Genomic DNA, 11,588 nt, shown 5'->3' with positions numbered 1-11,588 from the left:
CACCCCGGCCCCGCCCCCAACAGCAGCCCCTCCCAGACCTCACCATTTGATGTCATCGTTGTGGCCCAGGTAGTGGCGCTGCCTGTGCTCCTCCACACTGTACAGCACAGCCACGGAGGCCACAAAGTACACTATCTCCCCCGTGGGCAGCAGGTAAAGATTGGCCCGGCAGTCTCGGCCTCGGTAGCCATAGCTGCAAATGCCCGGGGGCCGGTTAAGGAGCCTGTGTTGCATTGCGCATTGCACGCCGACTCAACACCTGCAGTTAGGTTTCCTGGGATTGTACTCAGACCCTGTGGCAGGGTGGGAGGGGGTTGATGGTACCCCCCCCCAATATGTCCATCAAACTATTAACCCCCGGAATCTGTGATTATGACCTTGCTTTGAAAAGCGAGTCTTTGCAGATATAATTAAGGATCGCAACATGAGATTATCCTGGATTATCTGGGTGGGCCCCAAATCCAATGTCGGATACCCTTATAAGAGACAGAGAGGAAAAGGTACGCAACATTGCAGGGGTGTAGGTGAAAATCAGAGGTTGACTGGAGTGATGTGGGGTGGCTACAGGCCAAAGCACCCCAGGGCTCCCAGCAAGCCACCAGACGCTAGGGGACAGACACCGAGCAAATTCTCCTCCAGAGCCTCAGGAGGCAGCCTGGTGGGCCTGCTGGAACCTTGACTTGAGGCTGCGAGAGAACATTTTTCTGTTTTAAGCCACCAAGCTTGCAGCGATTTGTTATAGCTGCCACAGAACACTAATACAACCTCCCCCTTCCCTCCAGAAGCATCCTGTTAATACTAAGTTAGCCCCCATCTGCTCAGAACCTTCCCGTGGATTCCATCTCACTCAGAGCAAAAGTCAAAATCCTTACGAAAGCCCGGGCGCGAGGCCTGGCCTGGCCTGGGTCGGATGCCTCATTCCTCGGTCAGGCTCCATTCACACTGGTCTTCTGCTCTCTGCTCTCACCTCAGGGCCTTTGCACTTGCTGCTCCCGCCACCTGAGTGCTCCTCCCCTTCATCTCTCCATGGCTCCCTTACCTCCTTCAGGTCCCTGCTCAACCGGCAGCATCTCAGAGAGGCCTTCCCTGCCCATTCTACCTAAAATTGCAAACTCAGGCGTCCTCCCTGCCCCCGCCCCCCTCCCTCGCTCATATTTCTGTCGTATATGCATCAGAATCTCACACGGTTTAACTTGGCGTAACATGGCTTAACTGTCGCCCCAACTAGAGTATCTGCTTCAGGAGTGCAGAGACCTTTGTCCATTTTGTTCCCTGCTCTATCCCTTGAGCCCAGCGCCAGGGACAGAGAAGGCACAGGAATTCGGCATCTGATGAATGAACGGCTGACCCTCCTCTGTTCCGAACTTTCCGTGGCTCCTCCCACTGGCCTGGCAGGCCCCATCCTGCCCCAACAGGGCTCCTGCCCTCCTGTGCTCTCTGATCTTGCACTTCCTCAAAATGCCAAGATCTTTAGTGTAGGCCTGGGCACTGGCCTTTCCCGTTGCCTAGTACATTCCACCTGGTCACCTCCTCGGAGCAGCCCTCATGCTCACCTCCACTGGCCTCACATCGCTTAATAATTACCTGGTTAATTTGTTACCTGTTGCTGTTCCCCAGTGAGGCTGTATGTTCGTTCATGCTTATTTCGCCTCCTCTGGGAAGCCCTCCGTGATCCCCAGGGCTGGGGCAGTTGCCCTCCTGGGTTCCCCCAACCCACCTCTGCTCGCTGTGGGTTGTCACTGCCAAAGGGTCTGTCCCCACACTGGATTGGGAGCCCAAGGAAGCCGGGCTGTCATGGTGATTCCTGGGGGCCCAGCCCATGGCTCCAGATGTTCAGAAAACATCTGAATAAATGCTGCTAGACGTGTCTATCGACTCCCCAGAAACGGTTCTGCTTTGCAGTCATTTCGGAGGCGGGGCATCGGAGGCCCACACTGATTTTTGCAGTCATGGCTGGTCCAGCCCCGCCCAACAGCAGAACGTGCTTTGATTTTCACGGCTGTTTACAGCTCTCTCTCAAAAAGAGAGGGGCGGAAGGGGCGCCTGGGTGGCTTAGTCGGTTAAGCGTCCGACTTTCACTTAGGTCATGATCTCGCGGTTCGTGGGTTCGAGCCCCGCGTCGGGCTCTGTGCTGACTGCCAGCTCAGAGCCTGGAGCCTATTGCAGAGTCTGTGTCTCCCTCTCTCTCTGACCCTCCCCTGCTCACGCTGTCTCTCTCTCTCTCCTAGAAATAAATAAAAATATTTTTAAAAAAAAGAGAGAGAGAGAGGGGCAGAAATCAAGGCCAAAAGAAGAGGACAGGGCCCGGGTCCCAAGGCTGCTGATCTGGAAGAAGCATGGGCCCCCGGGTCAAGCATTCTTGCCCCAGATGTGCTCTGACTCCCGAGGACAAGGCTTAGTCCTTTCTCTGGGACTCAGTTCGGTCACCCAGATAGTGAGGGCAATAATTCCCAACCTGCAGGCTTCGGAGGGCTCTGGGAGGTCGGGAGTTGTACAAATACACTCTCAGTGCGAGAAAAGAGAAGGGTTGTATCATGCACTGTATTTACACATAAAAGAATTCAGAACGGTGCCCAGCATCTAAGTCCTCAATACCGCGTAGTTATTCTGTGATCAGTTCCTATTTGCGGGGCTCACAAAACGAGCTCAGCACCTTTACACCTCGTTTCTCAGCACTATGACTCCGAAATTATGAAACCCACTTTTCGGAGGGCACAGCTGAGGCACAGAGACATGAGGTGACTTGTCTGGGGTCACACAGCCAGCCAGAGGGCGGGCTGGGGTGTCAATCCAGGTCTCCCAGGCTCCAAAGACAGGGTCCCTAACCATTTCCAACTGCCCCTGTTTCTCAGACACACCTAGCTCGCTCCAGCCACAGAGCCCTCATACCTGCCATGCCCTCTGTCTGGAACGTTCTCCTTCTAGCTCTTTCTATGCTGGCTCCTAACTATGCGGCTCACAGCTCAAATGCCCCCTCCTCAGGGAAGCAGAGTGACTATTCTTACATGACCTTAAGATCCCGTGTTCCCAGCATTTAGTACTTAGCCGGAATTACCTTGTTTATGTAATCACTGGCTTCTGTTATCACCTCTCTCCCCTCCTTTGGAAGGTGAGGCCCAAGTGACCAGGGCTGGACTACAGAGGAGAATCTGACATATGGAAGGCACTCAGCAAACATTTGCTACCTTAGTGAGTCATAAAAGGTCATTTCAACGCACCTGCTTTCCTCTGCTCCATCCTGACTCCGGGGTCATCCGGACCCCTCAGGCCACAGGGGCCTGCAGATGCCACCTGACTCAGTGCAAAGACCCTCTCTCCCGCTGAAGTCATCCACCAGAAGGGCGTTTGTCCCCTCCAGACTGGGGGATCGGGGCGGGGAGGAAGGAATTATGGCAAAAGGATACACCCAGTCCAGCTTCAGGCGGCTGGAAGGCAGCTCGGAGCGGGCGTCGAGGCTGTAGGTGGGTGCCAGCTCGTCAGGAATCAGCATAGGCACAGGGCGCCCCCTCAGGAACATTTTCACGGAGCCCTCCTCTGCCAGGACACCCCCAGAGGTCAGGCGCCGCCACCAGCTCACAGCCCTACTCCCTCTCCCCTTCAGGCTTCACTTTTTAACAAATGCGTGGAGGGGAGCCTGAGTGTCTCAGTCGGTTAAGCGTCCGACTTCAGCTCAGGTCATGATCTCACGGTTCGTGGGTTCGAGCCCCGCATCGGGTTCTGTGCTGACAGCTCAGAGCCTGGAGCCTGTTTCAGATTCTGTGTCTCCCTCTCTCTCTCTGCCCCTCCCCCACTCGTGCTCTGTCTCTCTGTCTCAAAAATAAATTTAAAAATTAAAAAACAACAACAACAACAAATGTTTGGAGAGGCGCCTGGGTGCTCAGTCGGTTAAGCGACCGACTTCCACTCAGATCGTGATCTGTGGTTCGCAAGTTTGAGCCTGGCGTCTGGGCTCTGCTGACAGCTCAGAGCCTGGAGCCTGCTTCAGATTCTGTGTCTCCCCGTCTCTCTCTGCCCCTCCCCTGCTTGTGCTCTGTCTCTCTTTCTCTCTCTCTCAAAAATAAATAAAAATATTAAAAAATTTTTTTAATGCATGGGGAAACTGAGGCCAGAGAGGCAAAGGGTCAACAGCCGTGCCTCCTGACCTCCAGCCGTCCCCAACCAAGCTCCTCCTCCTCTCCCCACTCACCCATGCTGAAGATAACTTCTTTGGTTTTGCTGTCAGGAAAGGGGGAGAAAAAGCACCCTAATTAGCAGGCAGGTCAGAAAAAGGGAGAAACCGCTCCCCGACCCCACCGCTGCCCGGAGGTCTCTGATGAATAATGGGGGCCGAGTAAGGAGCGGAGCGCTGCCTCTCTGCAGGCCGTGTGCTTTGCTCGGTTGATCTTGCAGAGCCTAAGACACAGGCCCAGAGAGGCAGTGATCGCCAAAGATCACACAGCACGAAGTGGCAGGGACGCGATCCTGGAACACGGGAGACCCTCCCTCCTAAGCAGCACCGCTGTCCCAGAGCTCCCCACCCCCCATTCCCACGGTGCCCCAAAACTTCAAGCAGCAAGGGAAGCGGAGAAAGTTTAAGGGAAGGGGCGTGTCTCCACATTCCCTTCGCCGGCGGAAAGGGGTGAAACTCGCGGGCCTGGGTTCCTGGCCTGGGGGTGGGGGTGGGGGCCACGGATCCAGGCCCCGGGAGTGCAGCGAGGAGGGGGTCTGTCAAAGGGTCTCACCCGGNGCCCTGGGGGGCCCCCGCGCCGCCGCGCCCTGCCCCGCCCTCCGCGGCCGACCCCGGGAGCCGGCCGGTCACTCTGGGTCCCAGATCCCGGGCTGTGGGGGTCCTGATACCAGGTTCTTTTAGGGGGGACGGCGGAGAGTGTTGTTTGAGGACAGGACTAGGGGGCGTGTCTGCCCGAGTTCAAACCCCAGCTCTGCCGCTTCCTAGCAGTGTGGACAAGCTTGCCCGACCTCGGCCTCGGTTTCCTCTTTGTAAAAATGGGGCTAATAAGAGTACCTACCTCGCGGGGGGATTGCGAGGATTATATTGGTTAACTGGTGTAAAGTGCCTGGAGTAGCGCCTGGCACATAGCGTCGTGTACGTGTTTGCTATTAGTTGAGTGGGGTTGAAATGTGTGGTTTTTGACCCAGTTCCTGCCTTAGTTTAGCCCCGGAGCCCACTGCACCTTGACTCCATCCTCAGGTTTTTACTCTGCCCAGGGCTTCAGTGCGGTCCTGCCAGTGTGGGAATTGACCACGCCCAACATTCTGATCACACCCACCTCCCCTTCCGATCCGTCCCCGGAGTTGACTCCCCTCTGGATAACTGACTGCTTCTCCCCGGCCCTCCCCGCGCCCCTGGTCCCGCCAGGCATTCTGACTGTGACCACTTTACCGAGATCCAGTCCCTGACTTGAGTCCCTTCAAGGCTTCCAGGATGGCCCCGCCTCCTGGTGTTTGACCACGCCCCATGTGCCTCTGGTCCCGGACGGCGCTCCAGCGGCGTGTGGCTAGCCTTTGACAAGCCACCAGCCGGTATCGAGCCCAGTGACCCCCCACCCCACGTTCCGATTCTGCCCAGGCTAACACTCTGGCCATGCCCTCCAATCCCAATCATGCCCCTTCCCAATTCCCCTATAGTACCCGCAGAAACCCCTTTGAGGCTTCTGCCCTGGCCGCACCCATGAGGACCCAAAGGGGACTCTTTTTACCTTTGTGGCCACGCCCACAAGCCTGGCTCCTCCCCCCCCAATTTCACTCTGGCTCCACCCAAAAGACCCTAACCATTCACCTCCCCGAAGTTCTAGTCCAGCCCCTTAAGGCTTGGCCACACCCCCCAATGTCGGCAGAGCCTTTGCAGGCCTTCCTCTTCGCCCGCGCTCTCTTAAGATTGGTCCCTCCAAGCCTCCCGGCACTGTCCCCGCATTCTGAACCAGATGACCTCGCTCTATGGTGTCACCTCGTGGCCTGGGGCATCACCCGAAATCCCCCATCCCCCTTTTCCACGCCACTCTGGTGTCCCGACCGCACCCTCTGTGACAGGACCCCACCCCAGACACCTACCCTTCCTTTTTGGCGCTGCAATTGCTGCTAGAAGATGTGGTGCGGCTGCGGGGGTCCTCGCGGCGCACCGAAGCCAGGCGCTCTGGTGACAAGTAGCGGCGGGCACTACGAAGAGAGAGCACATAGTTAGGGCGGAGCCTGTGAGGTGAGCAGGCCAGTGTCAGAGGAGGGCGAGAACCTCCTGGCACTTTCCATTGCTGGAGTTCGGGCGCGCGAGCCCAGCCCTCGCCCGTAGAAACAGCCTCTGTCTCCCACATGGTCTTGGAAGGGGCTGCCTTACCTGCGCCCAGAGGTCGCCTCCTTCTTGGGGGAGGATGGGGAGGTGGCATAGCCGCCCACGCGCCTCGGCGGTCCCGCGCCATTGAGGGGGGTCCTGGTGGGAAGGCCTTTCAAGAGTTGACACACTGGGGGATGGGGTTCCAGGACAGAAGTAGTGAGTGCGAGGTCCGGGTCCTGACCTCACCCCTTCTCATCCCTCCAGCCTAGCAAAGATACCTGAGGCTGTGGTGCCTAAGCGTGGAGGCGCCCGGCCCTTGGGGGTGCCCCTGGCGCGCAGCGCGGCGCCCTGCTCTTCGCACGCCCTCAGGCGACGCAGCGCGTCAGCCAGCGCCGCCTTTAGGACCGCCAGCTCGTCTTCCTGCAGCTGCAGCCGCTGCTCCAGCGCCGACACGCGGTCGTCCACCTCCATGCCGCTCGTGCCCGACAAATTGTCATCTGGAAGGAAGGGTAGCGCTGGCTGCGGAGACCACTCCAGAGCTCCAAGGCCGGAGGGGTGCCCCCCACCCCACCCCTCTCTCCCCTTCCCGAGTGAAAGCGAGGCCGACCACTCCCCTTTCCTCTCCCTCAGCCTGCGGCTGGGACGCTCGAGATGGGCCAGGAAGAGGGTTCCGAGGGGGAAGGAAATCCCCACCGCTGTCAGTCCTTTGCCCCCACGCTCCTCTGCCCGCCCTGGAGGTGTGACCTTAGGGAAGTCCCTTACTCTCTTTCTAAGATGCTACGAGTCAGGAACCTCTCAGCTCTGGTTTTTAAGATTCTATGACTAAGATGCTAAATGTCTATGAGTGATATCAGTATTTGTTAAACGAAACCAACTAATTCCTCGGGACACCAACGTTCTGTAATTGATCCCCAACATTCTCTGACGAATCTCAATATTTTATCGTTGGGACTAACGTTCCCTCTCTGTTTCTTGAGACTTTCCAAGCCAAAAGGTGATGCCTGGTCCCTCACCTTCCCATTCTCCCCTCACCACCGGGTTCGACCCCAGAGTCAGCTGCAAGGACAGAGTTTCTGCGGCCCCTAGCGGTAGACTTGGGGGTTGCAGGCAGCGCATCTCAGACCCAGGAGACCCACTGGAGGGAGATGCGGGCCGGGATCTGGCCACCAAACTCTCCATCCCAGCCGGAGCTTCTCTCCCGTTCCTCTTTTTGAGTTCGCTTCTGTGCCCCACGCCCCAGATTCGGCTCCCCCTCTCCTCTCCAGGTCACGGGTACGGACAAATAACTCCTCCGTCGCCCCCCAAACATACACCTAGCCCATTTCCCCGAAGTGGGAGGAGCGGATGACCGAGGCATCCCGCTCCCCTTCCCCTCCCAGGGCACTCATACCCAGACTCATTGCCGGCAACAGCCGAGGAAGACCTGGCTCCCAGCCGGGTGGAAGTAAAGGTGGTATCATTCACAGGGACGGGGCGTGGAGGTCGCACCTGCCATCCCGAGTCGGAAGGCCGNCGGCCTCGCCCGCCCCGCCCCCGCCCCGGCGCCTCTGTGGTCCGGTGCCCGGACCTGCAGAGGAAGGTGGGGGCCTCCCGAAGTCGGAGGAAGGGAGCTGTCAGGACTGAGAACTCCTAAGAAGAGGGAATCTCCGGGGTCCTGCTGGTAACACGTTTTCCAAAGGAGGAAACTAAGAACGGAGGGTGGGGAGGGGTGCCGAGACTCGCTAAAGGTCACACGGTCGATACATGAGGGGCAGGAAGGCCCAGTTGTGCCAGGCCCCCTCTTACCTACCTTTACTGATTCTACCCACCCCCCATCCCCCCAAAAAAAGAGAGACACATATTATAACATTATAGTGAGCTTGCATGTGACAGGTACTCTTCAGGCAAAACACTTAGCAAAACACTGGCTCTTGGTATCCAGAATACAATGAACAATTATCACAGTACCTACTGTTTGAGGCAACTCTAGGAATGGTGGTATTCTATCCATTTTAGGAGGAGGGGCGGAGAAAGGGGATTGACGCCCGAGAGATGAAGTTACTTATGCATGACACACAGCCTTTCCCAGTAGGACACCCAGGCAGAGGCATCCTGCCTCTTAGACAGGCAGAGGGGAACAAAATAAGCATTCGGGTCCTCTGCCAGCTCCCGTGTGACCAGGGGAGTGAGCCCACAAACTGGAAGGTAGTCTCCTCTCGGGGGACCCTGAGTGAAATGGATAGCAGTCACCTTGGTCTTTCAGGACCAGCTGCATCCTCAGGCCTCGGGCTGTCCCCCCTCCCCCTCCCGCCCCAAACTCAAGTCCTTTACTCCCTCCCCAGCACTCCCCCACCCCCAGCCCTTTTGCTCAGAGACCAGCCCTCCGTTTCCACTTCTCCCCTCCCCACTACCCACCCCCTCCATCTGGGCCTGACACAGTGGCCTTTCTGGTAGGAGGAAGGGGTGTCTAGGAAGAAGGGGTGAGTCCTGATGAGTGGGAGTGGCAGGGCCCGACGATCTGCAGGTATGGTGGGGGCTAAATCTTCTGGTCATCCCACCTGGTCCCACGCGCTGCGCACGAGCCAACACCAAATCCCACCTCCCCCTAATCTGTCAGTTCCTCTGCCAGGGAGGAGGGGAAGGGTCCCAGAGGATTGAGAGGGGATAGGGCAGAGTTCCAGACCTTCAGGCCTACCCCCTTCGACCCCAAGCTCCTGAAGGTTCTGCCCCCTTCTCTCCATCCAGTCATTTCGGGGAGAAGGGGAGGGTCGAAGAGAGTGGGGGACTGGGATCAGGGTTTTGGGGATCAGAAACCTTGCTCTGGGGTCAGGGTCCACCTAGGGGGAGAGAGGAAGATCTTCAGCAAGGGGCGAGGATGGGGACTTGGGAGGAGGAGGTTGGGGCAGGAGGAAATGGGTCCAGCCCTGGGCGGAGCCAGGGTCGGAACTGAGGAGGGGTCTCACCGTTGCAGTATTGAAGCAGCGACGACGTGTCGTAGAGGCCGCAGAAGGCCGGGCCGCGCTCCGCCATCGCCCCGCCACAGCCACCGCCGGCCCCCCCGGCCCCAGCCTGGGCCCGGTCCCCCCCTCCAGGCCCTGCCTCCCGTTGCCATAGCAACGCCCTTCGTTCCAGCATCCCCGGCTCGGCCCGCCCGGCATCAGGCGGCCGGCGCCGGGCCTGGCACCGGGGTCATCCCCCAGGATGCCAAGAAAGGGGGGTCGGGACACCCCCTGCCAGGCCCCCCCCCAACACAATCCTTGGGCTGGGATTGGTTGAGCCTGTATCCCCCTAGGTACCGTCCGGTCCCTCCCACAATCTGCGCGTATTCTCTCTAGACCCCCTCCTGCCAGTTCAGGACCAATGAGAGCCTGTCGCGCAGGCCCCTCAGCCAATAGGGACGCAGAAGGATTGGAAGGGGCAGGGCTTTCCCTGCTTTCCAGCCTAAAGCTCAGCCGGGGGCTCTGAGAGGAAGATGGGGTGGCGGAAGGCACTCCCACAACCCCAACACCTTCTCCTTACTCTTTGGCTGAATTTCCCAAAAGCCCCCTCGCAAGACCAGGGCCCGACCCTAGAGCCTCAAATGTGCCGGGGTATCCACTAGCTCCGCCTTCGAACTCTTATTCTTAGACTCCTTGTTTATTAGATCTAGGCCCGCCCCCAGGCTCTTAGCTCCACCCCCAGAATCCTGAGGGAGCGAAAGTTCTATTCCCGCCCCTAGAGCCTTTGGCTCCGCCCCCAAAGCCTCCGAGAGCTATGGTACTCCGCCCTGAGCCCTCGCTCGGGGATTTAGACACCGCCCCCCAAGTCTGATATCCCTCCTCAACATTTCCTTCCTCTTTTTTATGGGGCGGTGGGGGGGGTCCCCCTAGTTTCTCCCCTACAGCCCTCAGCTCCCATAACTTCATTTCCCAGTCCGGGTTTTGACATACGCCCAGCTGTGACGCCGAGAAGACTAGCCAGACCGCAGCTGGCTCTGATGTTGGGGGGAGAGGGGAGGGTAGAAAACCTGACAATGGATTTCAAGGATAGTGGACCACCCTCCCCCAGTGCCCACTGAGCGTCAGCACCGAGACCATGTTTTATAGGAAGGAGAAGCGAACCCAAAGCAGGAAGAGATCTGCCTCAGGACACACGGGCAGACCCTGAAAGCCCTGGGCTTTGGAATCAGATGGACCTGGGCTTAAGTCCTGACTCGGCCAGTTTCTGGTTGTGACCCTGAGCCTCAGTTTCCACATCTGGAAAGTGGGCGGTCATCTCGCACCTACCTCTCTCACTCATTCAAAAATGTTTATTGATTTTTTTTTTTTAAAAAAGACGGGGAACAGGGGCTTTTGGGTGGCACCTTCAGTTAAGCATCCCACTTCGGCTCAGGTGGTGATCTCACGTTCTAGGGTTCGAGCCCCGCATCAGGCACTTTGCTATCAGCACAGAGCCTGCTTCATTCAGATCCTTTGTCCCTCTCTTTCTGCCTCTCCCCTGCACACACTCTCTCTTTCTCTCAAAAATAAAATAAACATGGGGCGCCTGGGTGGCTTAGTCGGTTAAGCGTCCGACTTTCGCTTAGGTCATGATCTCGCAGTTCGTGGGTTCGAGCCCCGCGTCGGGCTCTGTGCTGACTGCCGGCTCAGAGCCTGGAGCCTGTTTCAGTCTGTGTCTCCCTCTCTCTCTGACCCTCCCCTGCTCACGCTGTCTCTCTCTCTCTCTCTCCTAGAAATAAATAAAAACTATTTTAAAAAAATAAATAAAATAAAATAAACATTTAAGGGACGCCTGGGTGGCTCACTTGGCTCTGAGCTGGTGGCACAGAGCCTGCCTGGGATTCTCTCTCTCTCTCTCTCTCTCTCTCTCTCTCTCTCTGTCTCTGCCCCACTCATGGTCTCTCTCAAAAATAAATAAACTAAAAAAATAAAGATAAAAATTCAAAAATAAATAAATAAAGGGGGGAGGGGACACAAATGTTTCCTGAGCACCTACTGTGTGCCAAGCTCTGTTCTAGGTGCTGGCGTTTCAGTGGTAACTAAGTCAGCCCCAGAGTTCATTTTCATGGATCTCGCAGGTTGATGGAGGCAATAAGCCACCATACACAAAACAAATAAGTCATAACAGCTAACATTTATTGAACCCTTACTACACTCAGTTATCTTCACCGCCAGCCCTATTTCCCCCACCATTTTACAGATGAAGAAACAGGCTAAGGCAAGTTCAGAACCTGGTAGTACAGATTTAAGGAGTGATGTGATCAAGGATAGGAGGGGGAAGCTCATTTGGGGAGAGTGGGGCCAGGGTAGGTGTGAGGTGACATCTGAGCTGAGATGTGAATGACAAGGAAGTAATTGTGCATGAA

The 11,588-nt window shown here is 57.1% G+C and overlaps 1 protein-coding gene across 2 annotated transcripts in view; it reads right to left on the bottom strand.

The window, feature by feature from the left end:
• EML2 (EMAP like 2) overlaps positions 1-9,394 on the bottom strand; it is a 23,838-nt gene extending 14,444 nt beyond the window's left edge. The window contains exons 1-7 of one of the 2 annotated variants that reach the window (XM_077747060.1): positions 9,208-9,394; positions 6,544-6,762; positions 6,329-6,452; positions 6,049-6,153; positions 4,187-4,215; positions 3,405-3,534; positions 44-193 (exon numbers count right to left, since the gene is read on the bottom strand). In XM_077747060.1, the coding sequence (XP_077603186.1) occupies positions 44-193; positions 3,405-3,534; positions 4,187-4,215; positions 6,049-6,153; positions 6,329-6,452; positions 6,544-6,762; positions 9,208-9,379 (929 nt within the window). In that variant the 5' untranslated portion in view covers positions 9,380-9,394. Of the gene's footprint in view, positions 1-43; positions 194-3,404; positions 3,535-4,186; positions 4,216-6,048; positions 6,154-6,328; positions 6,453-6,543; positions 6,763-7,655; positions 7,681-9,207 lie in introns of those variants that run through there. The other variant, XM_077747061.1, reaches the window with a different exon arrangement.
• Positions 9,395-11,588: the final 2,194 nt, after the last annotated feature.

This window comes from Crocuta crocuta, unplaced genomic scaffold (genome assembly GCF_008692635.1).
Source record: "Crocuta crocuta isolate KB4526 unplaced genomic scaffold, BGI_CrCroc_1.0 scaffold334, whole genome shotgun sequence".
In the NCBI taxonomy this organism is placed as follows: domain Eukaryota; kingdom Metazoa; phylum Chordata; class Mammalia; order Carnivora; family Hyaenidae; genus Crocuta; species Crocuta crocuta.
Note: the sequence above shows the minus strand (reverse complement) of the source record. Positions and strands in the feature narration are given on the sequence as shown.